Genomic DNA, 24213 nt, shown 5'->3' with positions numbered 1-24213 from the left:
ATCTTACGTTTTATTATACAATATCAACTACCTCGTTGTACTCAGCTCTGCGATACAACAAGAGTAAGAAAAACCGAAAGCATTTCACATTCTCTTCCGTTTCGTATAAGGAAATGAGATCGCGATTTAAATGTATTCTGAATATCTTATATATATTATTAGCGCGAGCCAATTTTTGTCCCAGTGATTATGGGACAATAGGTGCACATAACAAATCCGTTATGTATTCATTTTGAAGAGCTCCAGGCGTAGATGTGCAGAAAACTTAAGAGGAGTCTTGATTGCAATTTACAAAATAGTTACAATTTAACAAAGAATAAATTTAAGAGACCGGAAGAAGGTACAGGCCGGTTGCAGAACTCTACGACTATAATACATGTCATAATGGTTTCAAAATTTCCAAAAATATATTTTGAATAAACGGAAATTTCGAGAGATACATTTTGAAGATTAATTGACAGCCTAGCTGATGTTTAATTTTAATATCGACGAATTAAGTAGTTGTATATTTTTATGTAGACCAGTATCAAATTGATTATCAAATATGTTTTTGTCAATGTTTACATTTCTTAGTAATGAAAATGTGAGCAGAATGTACCAAGCAAACTTAAGTAGCTTTTGAGGTTAGCGCGTAACATCAATACTGTTAGACATTCAACATACAAGCTTCTTTTAAAATACGTAATTCAAGAGTATACTAAATTATGATAATCGGATTTTTAGAGGCATTTTGAGTACCAGCACAACCACTGACTTACAAAAGAACCATATAAAACAACACGTATGTGCGATCGTAAAAACATTTTGAAATAATCTAAACATACCGTTCAAATGATTATAAGCGACCGCGTCTCCACATATTTTCCGATAAACACCGACACCCGGAACCGCAGTGGTCCGCGAAAAGCGGCGTTGCACAGGTCTCCGGCGAGCTTCCACTACAGAATAGGAATTTCTCACATCTCCCTTACGAGTAGTTTTACAATCTTCAACTGGCGACACGAAATGTTTCAAACTCTCATCGTGCAACAAATTTTGGAGACTGGTTCCATTTCTTATCTTATCTTTTATAGAATCCTTCTTACCCTTTTTCAATGTCAAATTATCGAAGCTCTTGCATGGCGTTAGCTGCGGAATATTATTGTTACGTATATCATATTTCCGCGGATCGAAGGTACTGATGCGCGGATAGTGGCTCACTAATATGTCGGGCTTTTTACATTTCGTTACAATCACAGCTTGAGACGCGAATGACTCTGGTTTATATCTGTTACTGCGATGCTTAATATTCATAATATTCCGTTTTATTACAGAAGTTCCTCTTTCTTCTATAGCGTGTATTACATCATTAGATTCAAGGAAACCCAGAGGGTGTAATCCTGTCTTGTAAACATGGTAGCTCCGTTTATTTCTTCTCTGGTTCTGATTATCGTCGTGGATAAAACTCTCATCGTAATGAGGCATCTTGGCACAATACATAGTGACCTTTCCAAATCATATGCGGAGTAATATTTATTTATAGAATAACGTTATTATCACATTTTCCTTTAATTGAAGTAATGGAAAAGCTTTGTAATTAGATATTTGCGGTTATAGAGAAAGGGAGTGCCCTTAGAAATCTTCGAAAGTACGCACTACACTCTCAACAAGTTTCTCCTCTGAATATTGATGAAATACTACACTATCGTCGCAAGGTGTTGTGGGACACTGCTTGACATTCAAAATCAGATCAGCTAATAGCGATCATTCAGGAACCGAAATAGCGAAGACGTAAGGTACAATTAGGTCATTATTTATTTACAGTTAGCGTCGCAACAAGCTTTATGTGCGCATCGCTCGATCTTTTACCGACATCTGTCCAATATGCATGGAGGACCTTGGCAATGTAAATTTAACTAATTTAATTAAAAATATTTGATAGTAAATTTAATTAATTAAAAATACGGAAAATATTTAAAATTACGGTATAATAGAAACGCCATTATGAATCCACATTTTATGGGTTAATTTGTCATTTCAAAACTCTAGAAAGCTACACTGTTATGTCATAAAACATATTTACAAAAGGAACACTAGACGATGGAATTGGCTACTTTCTCTGCAAATACAAACGGCAATTTTAAACTTCACTCAATCACTCGACTTGTAGGTATGTCATAAATAATATAGCGAAAAGTCCCCACTTAACAAACACTCATTACACATGTTGCCGTAAGTTACGAAAATCCACTGTGTAGACCGTCTCGCACTGAGATAATTTCGTGTAAGCACGCCGTCTTTATAAAATACCTATTCTAAAAATAGTTAACGTTTTTTCACAACCAGATCTCGATATTCAGCAGAGCAACGAGTAGGCGAGGTAATGGGCAGCAGAGCATAATATTGACACAGGATGTCGAATGGCGGATCGGCTAACGAGATACGCGGCAGAGAACGGTGCGGGTGGTGCGGCCGACAGCAGCGGCGCGACGGCACTGCGCCGGCTGCCCCTGGGCCGCTGCTGTCGCACCAACGAGAGTGAAAGTGCTAGATCCATGCATCTCCGCGACTGCGCCCGCGTCGGCGCACCTGTCCTCACAAACGCTGGTATTACGATAATATACGATAGTTAATATCTGTTATCTAATACACGTAAGTTCTCCCGCTCCTTACACTTAACTGTTATTTTAACTGATTGAGAATATTACAGCGGCCGGTGATAAAATATATAATTCTGAAACATGGTGTGTAGATTTGCAGTTATTTTGCACAACACGCCGTGCATTGCTAACTACGTGATAGCGTGATTGCGCTCTTTTGTAAGTATAAGAAACGTGTGTCGTAAAAAACAATTTATTATAGCAATTTTATAAATATTTTTCGAACGCAACATAAAAAATCTCATATTTTATCCTATTACCTGAATATTAATCAAAATCAATCTAAATTTAAATTGAATAATATACTAAACGATTAATTCTTTTATACTACGATAAACGTAAATAATAATTGAAATAGAAGCGTGCCAAAGATCTGTGTCACTTGACCATTACCAGACCGCCAGGGTTACACGCAAGGCAATTGTAACCGTATTAACACGCAACTTAATTAAATAAAGCTGAAAAATCATCAAGATTACAAATTGCAAGTTTTAACATCATGAATATCATTATTATGTGAAAAACATATAAATAAATGTTCATGTAATGATTTGAATTAAATTTATACTTATGAAATGTTTTTCCGTTGACTGACTATTAATAAACAGTCAAAAATACCGAGTCTAGGAAGGTGACATTTTAAACATAGATTTATATTATATATCGTAAGCATCCCCTATAAAAGGGGTTGTAGGAAATTTCAAATTAAGGGCGAAGAAATGGAATTTGTCATTTTATATGTAAGTCACGAATATATACGAATAAACTTATTTAAAAAAAAATACAAATGAACTAAGTAACGTAAAAAGTTCAAAGAGGTTATATATAAGAACTGCTGAACTTTCAACTTTAGTCGGGCGATTTTTTTTTAAAACTATTGCCTATAGTACACAAACGTTTGACCTCCCTTCAAGGAGTGAATTTACAAAATAGCCTATGTACTAATCAAATCATCTCCATACCAAATTTCATCTAAATCGGTTCAGCTGGTTTAATCGTGAGGTTGCAGATAGTTACTGTCGTATGTATAATATTATTATAGATATCACGATGACAAATTATCTTCACAAATTCGTCATACGGTAAAGCTATTCGAATGAGACGTTATAGCAAATAATAAAAGCCACTCTTGAACTTGTAGCTGAAGTGTGTTAGTATTTTGAATGGTATTATTATTCGGTCATATTAACCTAAATCCCCTACACCTAAACTAGTAAAACAAAAACTAACATTAGAATGATAATACGATTTTATTTTTACATTTTATTACCAATTCCTCGTTTTTCCTAATTCTATTACACGAAGAAAAATCTGTACTATATTAAGTATAAAATATTGTATATAAAGCTCAATAACTGTTACTGACAATGGCCCTACTTGTCCCTTTATAATATTCATCCTTAATAGTATTTCGTCGAGTTACGATTAATAAATTGAATGGTTAAATTTCAATGTTCAAGTAATATTGTATATTAATTAATTAATGTATCTAGTAAGGAAAACTTTATAGAAACTTTTCTATTTGAAAATAATAAACATAAAAATATTTATATATAATTTAATTTTAAATTGATTTAACTAATAAATATTTATTACAAACTAGGAATCAAAGTACATATTTTTAGTAATTATATTTAAAAATTTCCAAAACTCGATGATCTACTACAAAAATAGACGACTGTGGATCGACTTCCATATTAAACTTTTATTGAGTAATTTTTATTGGATGTTTAAATTTAAAAAGAGAGTTACACGCGAATAAATAAAGCAATAAATATATATCGATTAATACTTTTTCTAGCAAGTGCAGGAAACTCACACAAACGTTTGCTCGGCCACCGGCCACGGTCCAAGCAACTCACTTTCCAATAAACTAGCCCGATCGCGATACCTAATCTAACGGGATCGTATTACTCCTAGCCTTCTACTTAGCTCGCCCAACCATTATAGCAGGGCATCTTTCAATTATTCGACGTGTAATCATTAAGGTATTGCGTAAAACAATAAAATAACTAGTTACATCATTACGAAAGACATTCATCATGCTTTACTCAACATAGCGGTGACAGAAGACCCATCACGACTCCTAATGATAGCGAATTACTTCAAACCTTGAGTTAGATACAGGCGATACAGCGATGAGCAGATACAAAGGTATCATGTATCACGTAACTGCCAGTCCAGCAATATAAGAAAAAATAATTTAAAAAATTACGTAAAGACAAACCGATGACGACGAAAACTTGTATGATCCAATATTATTAATGATTGTATAATGGTTACTAATATTATGAATGTGAAAGCGAGTCTGTTTGTGTGTCTGACTTTCACATCTCAACGTTACCGATTGTCGTCGATCAAATTGGCATGTATCAAGTTTTAAGGCACAAGAATAGCAATCGGATACCATATTTAGATACTAGATCAAGCAAGCAGGTACTAGAAATTGAACGGGGAAACATCGGACGACAGATAGTAATATAAAGACGAAGCTATGAAGCAATCGGTGATTATTTCACAGTTCACCTCTCACGTTCAGTTAACAATGCATGTCATTAAGCTTATCAATAACAGGAAGAGAACATGTGTGAAGGTCTATCTAAATCTCAACCTGAGAAACAAAAAAAAAACAACAATTATAGTTTAGTAACTAGTTTAAAAACGGCGATTCTTGATACTGTTAGTGAAATACGTGTGACAAATTGCACTTTGGATGTTGAATGACGATTAGAAAAATGTGCGAAAATTACACACCTGCACATAACAGTTGCAAAAGTTAAAAGCAGTTTCACATTGTATGTCAAGAATTAAAGATAGAATGAAAATGGGATCTCAATTTTTGCAAATAACTCGAAAACTTTAATAGTACTAATCTAACAAAAAAAACTGGAAAAATCTCGTAATTCAAAATGATCTCCATTAAAAAACATTTAGCCTATGAACTATACTATTAATCTACGAATATTACAAGTTATGCAATAGAATATTCATACTTAAATTGGACGAGCCAGGGTCGCCCAGCATACAGAACGCATAGTTGACCGAAGACCACAGTCAATGATTAAAATACATGGAAGAGTCTATGCGTTATTCATGTTCTAAACTTTGAATTTATAATTAATATTTTGCAAGGAAGTAAGAGAAAACATCTTCGAAATCTTGAGACGGTGTATCCGGATTGGATTTGCAGTTGTATTGGAATATTCTCCAAGTGTATCTCAGTAATAGGACAGGTAAATTGTTATATGTGGGAAGTTTACGAATTTTATTTATTATTGCCAATTATCCGTAAGTAAACATAAAAACAAATGACTTCAATGTTTGAAAAACAATTCTAATGAGACAATCCATTAAAATAAATATCAAGTTTTAGTCATCGTTTGAGATAACATAAAGTAATTAACCAATCTCCATACGGTTATATATTGATGAAGAGATTGTTTGTTTGTACGCGCTAATCCCAGTTTCTATTAATCAGATAGGAAAATATTTGCGTCAAATAGTCCATTTATTAAGAAATGTTATAGACTATATAATATCACACAAAGGCACACTAGAGACGGAACAATAACATTCAATTCGGATAAAACCACGCGGCGCAGCTACTCCTGTAAAGTATCTCATAATATATAAGTTAAGATAATTGCTTAAGCGCATGGTTAAGCAAAGCACTAAGCAATTATTAAGTATTTTAGGTATCGTAATAACCAATTAATCGATTTGCTTCGACATTTAACAACGATCAGACTTAGCTGATGCCTAGAGTTGCATTTTTATTATTACATAAAGATTTCTCTACTAAATGAGATACTAATTTTAGTCATTACATAAGATTAAATATAAATTGGTGTAAATCCCACATCATGAGATTAACATCTTATTTTATGCGTTACGAAATCATTGATTCACGCAAAACAACCCATCAAATAGCGTAACGACCTCAGCAATTAGATATAAGGTCGTTATAATACAAAATCATTCGACTGTGTCGACATTAGAGCTGTGAGCAGATTAATCAAAACATTAACCGTATCAAGTGTCATTCATTGCTCGCGTTTGATATCAATAAGTTGAGGATAATTAGAAACTAGATTTAAAGGACTCGTTTTGCCATTCACTTTCGTTAGTAAATACGACGATCGACGACGGTGCTTTTGCTACCGATGGAGTCAAGGTAAAGTAATCTAGCACCTGTCGCAATAAGTCTATAAATCAAGATCCACGCATGAGTACATCGTAACATGCAAACAAACGTTTGTGTAAACAGTTCCATGTGAATAGCTTAAGGTAATTGAGGAAATAACGACTTGTACCGAGTACGAATTGGTTCCCTATAACGGATCTTCGGAATAGAACTTTATGGCATTCGAATAGCCCGAACGGCACGTCGGGTCATTGTAAATGATTACTTGTAACTTAGGATTCTAAGCATATTATACAAATATATTTTGTTTATTTAATATTTTCTTTTACATTACCAACAAGCTTTGGTGGAAGGCTTGATTAGTAAACCATTATTCTCTCATCAAATATTTCATCAACAATACTAAATACCTTAAACATCTAAGATCCGGAAAGACGAGGTTACAGGTTAAATACTAAAGGTATCCTTATCTTCATGGTTTAGGGATTATTTCACCAGCGCGTTGCTGGGATAATATGTATTAGATTTCATTCGGCACGAACTGGCTTTATTATTAGCATGGAATGAACTACATATAAACACGTATTAAGCAATAGAAAATTCAGTGGTGGTAGCACAGCTTTGAACCCTGTAATCATGGTTTATGATTCACACACACTCAGGGCTCTAGAAATATCCGTTGTTTGGCTAAACAACAAACATAAAATATCTGACCCAAAAGTTAGCAGAATCGAGCTTTGCCAACTTTTTACTATCACTTTATTACAATTAATGAAACATCATCTATAATTACAATTTTGGGCAAAGCTAATTATTTACTATCATATACCGGTGACTCAATAGTACGTCTGTCTCCTAAGAATGTCAATAATGTAAAAGAAGTCTTCCGCTTCATAACTGATTCACAAATGATAAAAAATATCTCAATACTGGTTAACTACTTAATTAATCATTATATTAGTTTACATAAGAAACGACATTGAAATTATTTAAGAATATTATCCTAAACAATCTTGATAATTATTTTAATAAACAACATATTTGTAACCTTGACTTAACGTTTTATGTAATGTTTTAATACATGTGGGAAAATGAACTCCGTATTGAATGCGAGGGTCACATGTGGTCATAATTCGCCTACTTTTTTTAACGTATCAATTTTTACAAATGTTGTTTATTGCACGAATATTATACAGTAATTTTGGAATCATATGAGATTAAATAAAGGCATGTATTGAGGAATATATATTGTAATACAACACTGGCACCAACGCAAAAGTGTAGTAAAAAAATCATCTCGATCATTTATGTGAAAATAGTTGCAACTTTCAGTTCAATAAAAAAGCTTATAATCGGTGTTCACGTATTTATATACCGATATTCGAACTAAAAGCTTAGAATATAATAGCACGTTCAAACACTAAGGAAATGGAAGCTGGGCATTTGAACTCTTGTCGACAGACGAGGTCCCGTTACAGTGCCTTAGCAGATAGGCCAGAGCACGCTGAGCTAGAATCTACCTACATAATGAGTATTGTGCATATCGTAGTCATTACTTACATTAAACAATACACAAATACATATTTGTATAACTTTATACGATTTTAAAAGAATACTTATATATATTATTCAATTGCAATGAGGCGAGCGGTTTTAAATGAAGACGACATTACAGCCAATTATACTCCATGGGGTCAGGATCAACCTATGACTTTTACATTGCGAACGGCCTTATACAGTTAAGCTAGTAAAACCAAATGATAATTACTAAGCTTGATTTTTTATATAATTACTGATGATTCTATGAATTCTGATATAAGTGTTATTATATATTGAATTAATATAACACTTATATCAGAATAAATTTAATTAAAAATTATGTCATATTCTACAATAACATTTCATTTCCTTTTAGATCACATCTTTACATAATTTTACATAATAGCTAACGAGTACTACTTTTAAATAATTTGAAAGCATTTATTTATAAAATGAATGCACATAATGATTTCTTTTTTATCGTACATCTTGAAAATAGTGTAATCACACTGATGTGGCTTTGGCAAGTAAAGTCGGCGAATATTTTGTGCTTGTATTCGATTTGCTAATGTTTTAGCACTAGGAATTACATTTTAAATCAATAAGATACGATTTGGTCCGGTAAATTAATGTCTACGTTGTAGTGTTATATTGCATAGATCTACTAATTAATTCATCTCGTTCGAATTAATGTCTTAAGCGTTGTTCATTGAAAGCGCAGCGGAAGACATTTTTTTATCTTCTACATTGTTTTTTAATAGAATAAGTTAGGTTCGTTAAAACTTAATAATTATGTGAATTGTTGATGGATACTTTTTTAGATGGTTTTTATTGGAAATACATATAAAATACATATTTGTTGATAATAATATCATTCACACATGAACTCTTAACAAAATAAATAAATAAATCCATAAAAATCGTAAAAAGTCATGCTAAAAATCGTTATAGAAGCTACAAAAATCAGGGCGAAGACGTAAAAAGTTAAAAACCTTTTGAAAAAACTAGCTTTAATCACGTTCAGCGTCCGCTCTCAATCGATATCGATTGACTGTCTTTCACAATGAATGATATAAAAAAAAAATCTTTCCTATTTATTTAACATTAATGCTGATGCTTTCACACTAGTTTGGGAACATGCAATTTGTATATAACTTTGATATTCTCAAAACATCTGGGTCTAGAGTTTATTAAAATTTAAATCCGTTTATAGTAATTTATTGCAATGAATTGTAAAGTACATCGTTGTTTAGAACTCGACCTCTTTTCGAGGAAAGCTAAATATCTTGAACGGCATTATACGAGCTGTCGGGCGGGACCGGCACGACGGCGTGGCGGTTTCCAAGCGCTAACCGCAGGAATATTAATAAAATAAGTCGGACGAACTGCGGCACGAAGCGAGCTGAATAGCATACATAATATCGCGTCTCCAACCTCAGACAGTGGACGTCTAATTCTGATAGTCTATTCGAGAATAGTGCCGTTATACCTACGTCGAGTATATAAAACCGTTTAGACTTAAAAATGGTAATTTTGTTTGAAAAGATTTAATGATATCACTAATAATTATATAATTGTAAAAGTTTAATATGAAAATTGTATAGATATAACTGTAAAGTATTTTCAAATACAAAGAAACAATATAACATTCATGTAGATCAATGTAACGATTTATATTCTATAGATCATTAAAATATACATTTCTTTGTACAAGAATAATTAACAAAGCGGTACTTTCGAACAGTTTACGTTATGTTAACAACTTCAAAACAAAAGTTACTATGTTTTATTTTTTACAAAAACAAATGGAATTTTTAGTAAAAACATAGATGTCACCGCTTTTCACTTCACGGCTAATTTAAGTGTTCGGGGAACCACAAAGAAAAACTTTCACAACTGACTAGAAACTAAAATAACCCAATCGAATCCGGCAATGTATTGGCACACAAAATGCTCAGCCGTTTATTTACTACGTACTGTGAATCAATTACGATTCTACCAGCATCAGAATACGAAAGTTTACGCTTTTTTATATCTGTAATATATTATTATGATATCCTGATAAAGATACAATATATCGTTAGATATTCCGCATAAATATTGGCATTTCCGATTATTTCAATTATATTTATGTCTAGAATAAAAAAAGGGGTCTATTTTAGATTCTAGTTAGTAATTTTATGGTAACTTGAGTTGAATACTATTAAGTGCAGCTATAAAATTAATCAGACACAATTTGTGCATTATATTTATGAAAACCAATGTTTGATAATATTTTCGAAACAGCACTCAATAACACAATAATACTAATAATGATAATAAAAATGTAGGCTATTTGTTCTATTCTAGACATTCTTGTTAAAAATATAATTAATAAGAATAATATATTAAATTATTGATATGGTTTTTTATAATATAATAATAAATAATTAGACATTAATAATTTACTCTGAGGCATATATTAAAGTAAGATTTCCTAACTAAACACTGATCACTCATTGCTTATTTCGCCAGAAACCATTGACCTCTAAACTTAAAAGTCAATCTGACTTATATCAGCATTACTAAAACTGTAAGTAAAAATTTGACATTAATTTGTAATTTATGAAAAGGAAACATAATTATATTGTTGCCTTCATTTTAAACTTAATTTAAAAAATATAATTGATAAGAACAAAAAATATTGCCAAATTTATGTTTAATATTAAAAAATTAAATTCCATACAAAATACAACTTAAGGTATCACCTCATTTAAAAAAATATATTCTTTAAATTGCATCTAATTATTTTTAACATATACTTTAAATTGCTGTAACAAATATGTTTATAAATACAAAGATCGCTACAACTATACAATGGTAAATAAACTTAAAAGACTTTTTTTATATATTTTATAAACTACTTACCAAAAATTCAATTAACGAAAATAAGATTTTACTATTAAATTAGAAAATCTTCATTAAGACATTCAACCTATGGTGCATAGCTGGCCGTTTCATAAAATTAATTATATAATATATGGTACACTTGAAGAGTAAACAACTACTTGTTTCTTTCTTAAGAAAAACTTTTGAAAACTAGTATTGGCCAACATATGTATATGCATAAATATCTATGGAACAAGCTAAAAGGTGTGAATTATTTTTTTTGAGATGCTTTACAATAGTATAATAATGAATAAACAATTTTGGACTAAATTACTTATAGCCATATTACAACAGGTAATATCTAGTCAAAAAGTAGCCACTTTCACAAGTAAAAGTAAACGTGAAATAATATAATTATTATGAATAAAAGAAATAATATTGTGTATGTTATACATAATATAATAAAATATTAGCATTTTACATTCACGCGTCAATGATTGATTAATTTACATTTACACTACGCACTACGAAAAATCGTATTATTTGTTGAAAGTATTACTAATTTTTTACTATAAGTTTATACGAAATAAATATGCATAAACATAAAATGATTTATATAACAAATTATGAAGCACACTGCTAGTGATAGTTAAAGTAATATTATATAAAATGTCTTTCTTGTTTACTAATAACGAAACTTTAATAACAATTTTGTATATTGAAACTTCATAGTTTCCTACATCCGAAAGAAGAAACAAACCATGATTAGTTTATTTTTTCGTATTTATCTAAGCTTAGTGTAAGAGAAAGAATTTTAGTTAGGTATTTAGAAACCAACAGCGCATTAATTAATTAGTTAAGTAGTTGATCTAATACGAAGAACCGGAGTAATTTTTATAAAAGAAATCAAACATTTGGTAACTTAAAAATAAGTAATTCAATAATAAATGTAGTAACACTAGTAAGAAATCTATAAATCGGAACTATTTATAAAGACAAAGTAAAATACTATTCAATTTTTGATACCTACTCATAGACGAGATGAAATTAATGCATAGCTTACCTTGTCCGCATTTCTCTGACTTGGGAGTCGAAGTCATCATGACTTTTTCTTTAATTTACAGTCATATTAACACAAATAATGTTGTTTTAGATAGTTTAAATAAGTTTTAATAAATGCTAATAAAATAAGGATCGACCGGCAGCCATATTAGACACCATATTTTATTTTTATTCTGTCAAATTTTTGTTTATGCATAAGGTTCAGCATACATGGACGATCACCAATTATTAGTTATATTATATTGATTTTTGAAGTATTAAAATAATGTTAATGTTAATTAAAAAAATAAAGTTTATTTAAATGAGAATACAAATTTAAATACATTTCATTTAAAACTACAGTAAACAAAATGCACACGTATGACGGTTCATTTCAATTACTTTTTGTATTCAAATATTTATATACTCTAATTAAATAGGTAAGCATGTGATATGCAATTTAATTTATATATTTTTTGTCTAATGCTAAATTTGCTTAGAACCATGTGAAATTCCGGTCAACTGGTAAAATAGATATGAAGTCTGTTATTATGTTTTATCTGTTGTTTTTTTATTTCACCTGACAGCTACAACTTGAACATGGAGTGTTTGACACGGTGCTTGAATTGATTTAGTGTTTTATTTAGAAAAGTTCTTCTTCGAATGTTTTCAACTCTTAAAGAATAATGTATTACATACAATAAATGTGTATGAATTATTAAATATTTTTAATAATAAAATAACGTTTGCAAAGTGCTCATTACCGCTAATAATACGACGTAATCATGGCGGATCCTTTAAGTTTACTTCGCCAGTATAATGTAAATAAAAAAGAAATTATTGAACGTGACAACCAAATTATTTTTGGTGAATTTTCGTGGCCTAAAAATGTTAAGACTAATTACCTTAAATGGGGGTGAGTAGTAATGTTTTATACTGCTGTTAAAATTAAGAAGAAAAAAAAAACGGATAACAAACAATTATTCTATTTTTAAACAGATCTGGAAAAGAAGGAAGTGATAAAGAATATTATACCCTGGAGTGTTTGTTGTTTATACTCAAAAATGTACTTCTGCCTCATCCAGTTTATGTTAAGCAAGCAGCTGTAAGTATTTCGAGATCAATGTTATAGTTTGTTGGTAATGAGTTTAGAATTATACAATTTTATATTACAGGCTGCTAATATTCCTCCTGTACGGCGTCCTGATCGTAAAGAATTACTCGCTTATCTAAATGGTGAAACAGCAACTTGTGCATCTATAGACAAAAGTGCACCTTTGGAAATATCAACACAGGTAGAGCATTTAATCAATAAATGTGGCAGTAAAACCCGTTTTATAGTAGTTTGAGTATTGATTGCTATTTGTTAAACTACACATTTAAGGTTAAACGCACTCATGATCATGATGGAGGTGAATCCGAGGCTAAGAAGCCTCGCATTGAGGAAACACATGTTCAGAAAGTGCGAGAACAGCTGGCAGCACGTCTTGATGCACCTAAAGAAGCTTCTGTTACAGTTGATAATATCAAGTAAGGTTTTGATCAATATAATACAGTGATCTTTGTTACAAAGTTCTCATGTCTCAATCAATCTCATGTCAACTTTAATTGATTTTAAAGGTCCTTATCGGAGGCTATGTCTGTGGAGAAAATTGCTGCCATCAAAGCAAAACGTTTAGCTAAAAAAAGGACAACCATTAAAAGCAATGATTATTCAGACACTCTTGGTGTTGTGGGTTCTGACCTCAGAGCCATTCTTGACTATGATGTTGACCTCACTAAAGATATTATAAGTCGAGAGAGGCAGTGGAGGACCAGAACTACAGTATTACAAAGTAACGGGAAGGTAAGCATGTAGTAGTAGAAATGTGTCTCTTCCTAACAAATGTATGCATATGGTTTGTTATGAATATTTATGTGTCAATTTTAAGAATGTAATAATTTATAAGTTAAAATATATATTTGAAGTAATAAAAATATTATTAGGGGATAGTCAGTATTGGCAAAAGTCATAAATAAACAAAAACTTTTATAAATAATAATTGAATTTTTGATTCCAATTCTACTTGAATTCTATTTGTTATAGGAAGCATTTCTATCAATAGTATGTTTCAAGTTACTACCTTTATCCATTTTAATTATGATAATATTATAACTCAAATTATTTAATTTTCAGACTTTTGCAAAAAGTATTTTAGCTCTTCTCGGTAGTATAAGAGCCAGGGAAGAGGGCAGGCCAGGAGCACCCAGACCGCAACCAGTAGTCATGCCTCCACCAACAGCCATACCTGCTCAGCAAACCCAATATAACAGATACGATCAGGAAAGATTTATCAGGCAGAAAGAAGGTTAGTTTTAATATAAATAACCTACAAATATATAAAAGCCTTTCATTATTATAATTATTGGTATATTTTTCAGAAACGGAGGGTTTCAAAATTGATACTATGGGAACATATCATGGTATGACCCTGAAGTCAGTGACAGAGGGTCCAAGTGTGCCAGCACCAGCTCGTGCTCCACAAACACCAAATCATCCAAGACAAATGCCACGTAAGTTATTCTTTGCACTATCTAGGCTTTGATAAAGTAAAAACAGAACTGTATTTTTTTTTAAAATAAATAGAAGCTTTGCTTATTGTTACGTTATGACAATTATTACAATTTCATGTTCTAATTACTGAAAATAATTAAAAAATTGAAAATTAAATTACTTTATACTCTATGGTAATTCTAAAATATAAGCTACCATTGAAATAAAACTAGCTATTACGGATTTGAATCGCGTATATTAATTATTTTTAATTCGTTCGTGGTCACGGGTAGACTGTCTACCCACGACTAGTCTACCCGTGACCACGAACGCTGTAAAGTGCTCGAAACGTCGGGATGTTAAAAATAATTAATATACGCGATTCAAATCCGTTATAGCTAGTTTTATTTCAATGTGTAATCGCGAAAATTTAAGACAACATTATATAGGCTACCAATTAGACATGATGTTTAGATGTTTTTGTTCAGTATTTATGTCAACATGTTAAAGAAGATTAGAATAAAGTCTACCCGTGACCACGAACGCTGTAAAGTGCTCGAAACGTCGGGATGTCCAAAATAATTAATATACGCGATTAAAATCCGTAATAACTAAAAAGTAAAAAGTAAGTAAAGTAACAGCCTGTAAATTACCCACTGCTGAGATAAGGCCTCCTCTTCCATTAAGGAGAGGGTTTGGAACATATTCCACCACGCTGATCCAATGCGGTTTGGTGGAATGCACATGTGGCGGAATTTCGATGAAATTAGACACATGCAGGTTTCCCCACGATGTTTTCCTTCACCGCCGAGCACGAGATGAATTATAAACACAATTAAGCACATATATATAGTGGTGCTTGTATATGAACCCGCAATCATCGGGTAAGATGCACGCGTTCTAACAACTGGGCCATCTCGACTCCAACATGTTCAAGAACTTTAGAATATTAGAATGATGTTGTCAATGTGTCTCAGAGAGCGGCGCGGCGGGCGGCACCCCGCGGCGGGAGCTTCTGCCGGTGACGGCGGCGCGCCCCCCGGCGGGCGGCAAGCGGCCCTCGCGCACGCCCATCATCATCATCCCCGCCGCCGCAACCTCGCTCATCACCATGTACAACGTCAAGGACATGCTCCAGGAACTCAAGTGTGTAACGTCTGTTTTATTCTATATTACGACATGCATGAAAAGTATGCATTTGTATGCACTTTATATTACGACATGTAGGAAAAGTATGCATTTGCATACACCTAATATTATTGTATTGGTAACTTTAATAGCTTCGTTTATGTTATTTATTATGGAGTAATGCTACATTGTCTTACTGGTTGAGAGCTATTTTAAACTATGTGAACCGAAGTCCCAAAGTAAAATGTCTATAAATAACATAGATAAACAGTAGATCAAGTAGATATTATTTTGATTGATGAATACATGCATTTATATAAATCGCTCAGAATTTAGAAACCAATATAAAATATAAAGAAACTTTACTAAATTATGAGGATTGAACTTTTGTTTACATTTTATTTACTGATATGGAACACACTGTTGCTAATCACTGCATGTGACGTATGAAACATGATAAGTGCATAATTTGAACTTGCAATTTGATATTGATACAAATTACCAATTTTCAAGTGTCTTTATCTGTGATTTATAAAAAACTAATTTACTCAAATTCATAAGTGAGCACTTATTTTTATATTTTGTCTGTAAGTCTGTCCAATACCATGCCTTGTTTTATATGATGAACAGATGCTTTATTTATAGTAATTGTTAACATTAAATTAGTAATATTTGTTATTTTTATAACAACAGTCAGTAATTTTTTTCACCCAGAGCCGTTAATAGGAAAAACCAACTGGAATGTCATGCTTTTCAAACATGTTTTGTTTTGTTAAATCAAGCTGTCACAGTTCGTTATTCGAATATATGTATATTATTTGGTACAGTAAATAAGGCTAATTGCTAATGCTCCAGTTGAATTTACTGAAAAAAATATTGTTTAATTTAATTATATGGACTGTTTTTTGTCCCAGCTATTCCAGAGGAAAATAAAATACTCTCCTTTCAATTAATGATAAAAATGTTTGCAAAACTTCAAAAAGCCAATATACAGTAATCATTTAACAGATTTGTACCAGTTGAGCAGAAGAAAGCAGAAGGATCAGTTCGGGAAAATGAAGTATTATTACAAAGAAGGAAAGGTCCCACCGGTGATCAAGTACCAAATAATGCGACTACGATAACGGTTTGTAAAATGTTTTTTTCCTTAATATCAATTTCGTTACTACCTTTCTCTCTTTTAAGTGATTATTAAATTCACTTGTTGGTAGAACTTTATGCAAGTCCGCCTGGGTAGGTACCACCCACTCATCAGATATTCTACCGCTAAACAACAGCAGTATTGTTGTGTTACGGTTTGAAGGGTGAGTGAGCCAGTGTAACTACAGGCACAAGAGACATAGCATCTTTGTTCCCAAGGTTGGTGGCGCATTGACGATGTAAGGAATAGTTAATATTTTTTACAGCGTCATTGCCTATGGCTGATTGTGACCACTTACCATCAGTTGGCCCATATGCTCGTCCGCAAACTTATTCCAAAAAAAAAGGCATCTTCGTCACTAAAAAAAGTTAACTTTAGCCATTGCTATCAGAAAATTCAACCATTAAAAACCATTTGGTTTACTAAAAATCCTTGTGTGAAAAGTATTTATTAAAAAGAAAACAATCGCTATCGAATTAGTCGCGCATGCAAGGCCGTGTCATCAGTGATCCCGTGTCAGGGCTGTCACGCCGTCCCTACTTTTATAACTATAGCTTAGTTAGCGATTATTTGTATACATAATACACTAACGAAGGCGCGTTTCTCCACGTTACATTATAATCGGCGTGTTCATTGTATGGTATGCGTGAGTGACGCACGTGCTTACGAGTTTTCTTAGTGTGAGTGAGACGACCAAGAGAGAGAGAGAGAGAGAGAGAGAGCAAAAAGTACGAATTAGATTATATTTGTTGATTTTGTTAAAGAATATTTAATTTATCGTGGAGGACGTTTTCGTGAACGAATAAATCTGATCCGTACTGGATAAAACAAAGCGTTGCGGATGCAACTTTGCTGGTCATAATTCACATGCCAAATGATGGAAACCTCCAAACAAACTTTCCGACCAAACTGAAATTTAAAAAAGTTAAAAATAAGAAACTTGTATGAATCATACGATGCATCATGCAGCTCATACATCTCAACTCAGCTCAAGCATCATGCATACGACGATGTGCATAGTATTTACTATAAGTAAAAATTATAATGTCAAGATTCATAATGAACTCTCCGAACTACTAGACAGGTGTATTTTCGTGAATGTTATGTCTATATGTTAAATACAAAGTATATAATTAGCTCTAAATAATACTAAAAATATCTTCAAAATGGAGAATTGAATGTGGCATATGTACTTATATACACTTGTTTTATATGAATCGATACAGGTACCTTATCGAGTAGTAGACAACCCAGCGAGGTTATCTGCTGCGGAATGGGATAGAGTGGTTGCTGTATTCGTCCAAGGCCCGGCATGGCAGTTCAAAGGCTGGCCATGGGATGGAAACCCTGTTCAGATCTTTGCTAATAGTAAGTAAATAATATGTCTTCTAAATTTAAATAAAAATCTGACTAACTAATCAGCTAATAAGACTTCAGTGGTTTAGTTGCTCATTCGTTTCTCACTAATGTTTGATAATTATCAATTGTTTTAATCAGTATATATTATGAGTTTAAAAATGTTTATTAATTAAAGAAAGCTGAAAATAATAATTAAGTTATTCAAAAATCCATAAACGAAAATGTATTTCTTTAAACGTTTGTCACGTGACACAAAACGCTCCTGATTGGTCGGGCTTCTGATGACGTCACTTGCTTTTTTACCTCGTTTGTTCTGGATTAGTCATTTTAATAATTAACTTAAAGAAGACACAATACAGCCGCGTTTCAGCTTAAACAATGTCATTTTCTGACCTTTCTGACGGTTTATTTCCCCTCGACAGTATGCGCCTTCCACCTGAAGTTCGACGAGATGAAGCTGGACGCGAACGTGGCGCGCTGGGCGGTGACGGTGCTCAACCTCAGCCGCACCAAGCGCCATCTCGACCGCGCCGCGCTGCTCGCCTTCTGGGAGACGCTCGACAAGTGCGTACAGTATAGCTCGCGTCATGTAAAAAGAACGCTAGCAGTCAACCTGCGCACTAGACTATTTATCGGTCAATTTGGTGGTATGAGGTGCGGCGGGTCAAGCGCCGCATGCTCGCCGGTGCGCTATTGGTTCGTCAGTCGACCTTTGCTATCCACGCTGTGTCCACGTTACGTTTGTTCTCAAAATACCATCACGCAAAAAAGTTTTTATTACGAAATGATTTTACATAGGAAAGAAAGAAATAATATTTATGACGTAAATTGTTTTATGAAGAGAGAGGATGATATTAATGCAGTTGATAATAATTTATAACAATCTATAAAATGGTGGTCTGTTTTATAGATTGGTTCGAATCTAAATATTAAAAGGTTCAAAAGATTCGGAATTTCTTACTGTCTTTCTAACTAGCGGCAAAAATAAAAGAACTGAACAAAGCCTGCCTATGGTGTGCCTATCAAAATTTAATTGTCAACCCGCGAGCGAGGCTACTTTAAAAATAAACAATATGCCTAGTACTTTCTTGCTCGATAGTACACATGCGCAAGCACACCCCCTCCGCTTTCTTCCAGCGTTCTTTTTACACGACGCGGTCTATACGACACAACTTAGATGTCGCATCGGCAAAATTCGTAAAACCGATCACATCCGAATTAAGTACGCTATCTCAAATTATCAATATTTATTTCTCATGCGAATATGGTCTTTGTACAAATGTAATAACTTGTAATATCATATGACTCGTATTCATACGACTCGTACTGTATAGTACGACACAAATTAGATGTAGCATCGGAAAATGCAATGGAATGAAATTAAAACCGATTACTGCCGATTTACACGATGAATAGAAATAGCTCCCTATCGCGCCATTCGACGCTATTCGTCGCTATAGATTCACGCGTCAGAGAGACCAAGTGCATGTAAATCGACGCCTCAAATTGACGAATATATTAGGTCATATGAATTTACAAGTTATTACATTTGTGTAAAGACCATATTCGCATGAGAAATAAATATTGATAATTTGAGATAGCGTACTTAATTCGTATGTGATCGGTTTTACGAATTTTGCCGATGCGACATCTAAGTCGTGTCGTACTATACCCTGCGCCACACGCTAGCGACTCGATAACTATCCATAGCAGAAAACCGATATTCAATTATTTATAAATATATTGATATATAAGTGGTTAGAACGCGTGCATCTTAACCGATGATTGCGGGTTCAAACCCAGGCAAGGACCGCTGACTCATGTGCTTAATTTGTCTTTATAATTCATCTCGTGCTCAGCGGTGAAGGAAAACATCGTGAGGAAACCTGCATGTGACAAATTTCAAAGAAATTCTGCCACATGTGTATGCCACCAACCCGCATTGGAACAGCGTGGTGGAATATGTTCCAAACGTTCTCCTCAAAGGGATAGGAGGCCTTTAGCCCAGCAGTGGGAATTTACAGGCTGTTGTTGTATATTGACCTATAGTGATGAGTAAAAGATGGTAGGTGCCCTAAGAAAAATTACATATAATACAATCTACGACAGCAACTCGAAAATAAGTAAATAACTCCATCTATTCAAAAATATTTTATATTTTTATACGTAGTGAAAGTGAAAGGTAATAAAAACCAAACCTTTGTTAAAACTGTTATATCTTTTGTTTCAGACACATGATGAAGAATAAACCGCACCTTAGGTTTTAAGTATGTTTTAGAGTTATAAAATTTTATCCTATAGACTATTATACCGTGTGAATATCCAGAAGCCTTAAACGCAATTAAAATCTAAGTCAATCGTACCATTTAAAGAATATTTTGGTGATATTTCATCGTAGCTTTATAATAAAGTTATATTTTTTTCCTTTTCCATACATTATTGTTATTGTCTTTTATTGTGATGAAAATTTAATTTATATGACATACAAAAAGGTATCACGATATGAGGTCGGTTATAATCAATGATTAAAGTTATTCAATGACATCAATTTTTAGTATTTATGAATAATTCATTGTTTAAAGTAAAAAAGAAAAGTGTAAATAATGATAGTGACTTGGTTCAACATATTGTATAAAGAAGTATGATATCTCACAGTGCTCTAATAACGGTTGTTAGTCCCTAATATGACGACCTCCGTGGTCGAGTTGTGTGTACACCGGTTTTCATGGGTTCCCGATGGAGATCCCGGGTTCGATTCCCGGCCGAGTCGATGTAGATTACCATTAGTTTTCTATGTTGTCTTGGGTCTGGGTGCCGTCGTTATTTCTGATTTTCCATAACACAAGTGCTTTAGTTGCTTACATTGGGATCAGAGTAATGAATGTGATGTTGTCTCATATTTAAAAAAAAGTATAATTTGTTATATCAACAATAATTTGTGCGCTTATTTTAAAAATACTGCAATATAAACTTTGAAATATATTTCTTATACAAACATAGCCCACGTTTTGTATATATTATTGACCTAGATCAACTTACATATGAAATAGCTCAAGGCCTCTGCAATCTAAATATAAAACAGTAATCAAAAATATCTTTTTATAAAAAGTGAACATTTTACGTGAACGTTACACAAAAATGAATTATGACCGGGATTTATGGACCAATCTTGTTTGCCTTGAATTCGAAAAACTTCTTAAGAAAGTAATGGTAATAGTTTTATACAGTTATGACATTCCGCAAAGTAATCTGAAACACAGTACAGTGAATCTGAAACACAAATTGAAGCTTTTAACTTTTAAGAAAGTTAATAGAATTTTCTTTTTAAATATTTTATGTTCTGATCTACTTATGAATATTACTTAAACTATATATATATATATACATTAACAACATATTCTTATTATATATAAGGTATATAGATATTTTCTTTCAAATAATGAAAATATTCTATAAAAAATCTACAAAAATTGTGGACATATGAAAGTAATAGATTAAAATTTATTAATTTAAATATGAAATATTTCATGATCCCTGTTCATTATAGCTTAGTTTATTTGTTATCTGTGTATCTTATTGTAAGATTGAATGTGAATTAGTGAAAAAAACACTTATACACTCACCTTTATTAATTATGTAAACTAAAATTCCTTTAATTCTTATATAATTGTAGTATAGTTATAGCACACAATGCCCTGTCTTCTTCTTTCGAATCTCAACATGCTGGTGGCAGAAAGAGACAGTTTGGTGTCTGTAACTCTATCTTTACTTAGTAAGATTGTCTGTAAAGATAAATATCTCAATATTTAAAACACAAGTGCCATGTCCCTTTAGCAACAATAAGTAATAAATCATTTGATTATTAGGACCCAATTATGGTGTCAATAAATGTTTATAAATATTAAAGTTATGAATGAAGAATGTATGTTCATGTAGGTTAGTATCAATTTATGAACCTATCAAATTTACAAATATAAACAGCTCAACTCAGCCATTTTTGTTGACACTCTTTTAAATTTTCTTTTTAAGATGAGCAATAAGGTTCAAGTGATTGATTCAATGTTGCTATTTTATTAAAATAGTATTTTGATTAAAAAAATAAACTAAGTTAACCAATGATATTTTATAATAGTCTTTAAAAATTTCAGTTGGCAGCAATTATCAACGATGGCTAGTAGCCTTGATAATAATTGGTATTCGTACATTCGAGGCCGCTTTTAACAAACTCTGATCGAATAAATTACGTTTCAATTATAATTTTCGGTTAAATATTGGTTGTAACCACGTGTCTATCGTACTCACGTGTTACTAGGTTATATAAATAGATGTTCTTTAGTTTTAAAGTATCTAAAATACTACTTAATGAATAAAATGCAATAGTCACTTTTTATTACATAAATTCAAACTAATACAGATTATATATTTCATAAATTATTTAATTAGAAAATCTAAAGATTATTATTCAGTTTTCAAATAATAAAAGACAGTAAAAGAAGTAACTTATTTATTTTTTCATATGCATCTCAATATGTGCCTCGTCTATGGCATATGTGTATATTAGATTTCTTCATATATAAAGCCAAAATATTTTTTTAAATGGTATCGAAATGTTCAAAGATCTGTGATCTTTGTTTATTGACAACAATAAATTGTTGAATATTTGACCTTTGACTTTTATTTCGATATTCCACGCCATACACACACCCGAATTCCAACAATAACAAGACTGTAACAAATTCCAACAAAGTCTGTATGTTTCACAAATCATTTTTAAGTGTTTTTTTTTTTATTCTATAGGTTGGCAGACGAGCATATGGGCCACCTGATGGTAAGTGGTCACTATCGCCCATAGACAATGACGCTGTAAGAAATATTAACTATTCCTTACATCGTCAATGTGCCACCAATCTTGGGAACTAAGATTTTATGTCCCTTGTGCCTGTAGTTACACTGGCTCACTCACCCTTCAGACCGGAATACAACAATACTGAGTACTGTCATTTGGCGGTAGAATAACTGATGAGTGGGTGGTACCTACCCAGGCGGGCTTGCACTAAGCACAAAGTCCCAATTCTACGTTAAGTATATTTGCCGATATTAATGGTGATACATCATGATTTAATTATGTATCTGACATCATTACATAGTATAAAACAAAGTCGCTTTCCGCTATCCATCCCTACGTATGCTTAGATCATTAAAATTATACAACTGATTTTGAGGCGGTTTTATTATATAGATAGAGAATGAGTAATGAGGAAGGTTTTTGTATATAATACATATTCTATTGTGTTAACACTTGTGGGTTTTCAGAAATAAAACACTTAACACACTCTCAATTTTATATACTCGTGCAGCGTAACGTTATACAGGTATATTTTGAAAAAACAGAATGGCGTCTCTATTGGCGCGTCCTATCTCATTTAATAAAATAGTCGGAAGTCAGTTGACGAACTAGTGAGGTTAAATTATTGTTAATTTAATTAACATGACGAATAACGTTATTATAAATAATACATTATAATAATAATAAAGTATAGGTAAATAAATCAGGATATAATATATTATTGAGAGTTGTTATTATATGCCTCCTCAGCTGGGTACCTATGTTCCACTTGTTAACATTCGGCCATCCTGTGTGGGCTGCGTCCCGCGGCCCGTATTCTGTTCTCCACTGGCCAGCCCGTAGTCCTGAAAGTAATTTTATGGCAGTAACTAGTTGTCTTAAAATGTAAACTCTGCTAACCTAAGATAAATGTAGAGGCCAATCACACAGTGGTCATTATAAAATAGACTTGTTCACACGGCCGTCTCTAGAAAT

The 24213-nt window shown here is 32.5% G+C and overlaps 2 protein-coding genes across 8 annotated transcripts in view; one reads left to right on the top strand and one right to left on the bottom strand.

Moving 5' to 3' along the window:
- LOC124537485 (guanine nucleotide-releasing factor 2) overlaps positions 1 to 12416 on the bottom strand; it is a 41465-nt gene extending 29049 nt beyond the window's left edge. Inside the window, exons 1-2 of one of the 6 annotated variants that reach the window (XM_047114351.1) lie at positions 2063 to 2529; positions 825 to 1876 (exon numbers count right to left, since the gene is read on the bottom strand). In XM_047114351.1, coding sequence (XP_046970307.1) covers positions 825 to 1479 — 655 coding nt within the window. In that variant the 5' untranslated portion in view covers positions 1480 to 1876; positions 2063 to 2529. Of the gene's footprint in view, positions 1 to 824; positions 2530 to 12253 lie in introns of those variants that run through there. The other 5 variants (XM_047114358.1, XM_047114390.1, XM_047114383.1 and 2 more) reach the window with 5 other exon arrangements.
- Positions 12417 to 12799: 383 nt separating this feature from the next.
- Positions 12800 to 21117, top strand: LOC124537529 (parafibromin). 2 transcript variants are annotated; one of them, XM_047114411.1, is made up of 12 exons: positions 12800 to 13147; positions 13231 to 13336; positions 13407 to 13526; positions 13616 to 13761; positions 13852 to 14077; positions 14408 to 14579; positions 14653 to 14784; positions 15742 to 15910; positions 16901 to 17018; positions 18260 to 18401; positions 18815 to 18956; positions 20623 to 21117. In XM_047114411.1, exons 1-12 carry the CDS (start codon positions 13017 to 13019, stop codon positions 20657 to 20659), a joined length of 1641 nt encoding a protein of 546 aa, XP_046970367.1. In that variant the 5' UTR covers positions 12800 to 13016; the 3' UTR covers positions 20660 to 21117. The 2 variants fall into 2 exon arrangements, with proteins under 2 accessions (XP_046970367.1, XP_046970361.1); XM_047114405.1 differs by lacking the exon at positions 20623 to 21117 and having other exon boundaries at positions 18815 to 19580.
- Positions 21118 to 24213: the final 3096 nt, after the last annotated feature.

Source organism: Vanessa cardui, chromosome 2, assembly GCF_905220365.1.
Source record: "Vanessa cardui chromosome 2, ilVanCard2.1, whole genome shotgun sequence".
In the NCBI taxonomy this organism is placed as follows: Eukaryota; Metazoa; Arthropoda; class Insecta; order Lepidoptera; family Nymphalidae; genus Vanessa; species Vanessa cardui.
This window is presented reverse-complemented; position numbering and strand designations above follow the sequence as displayed.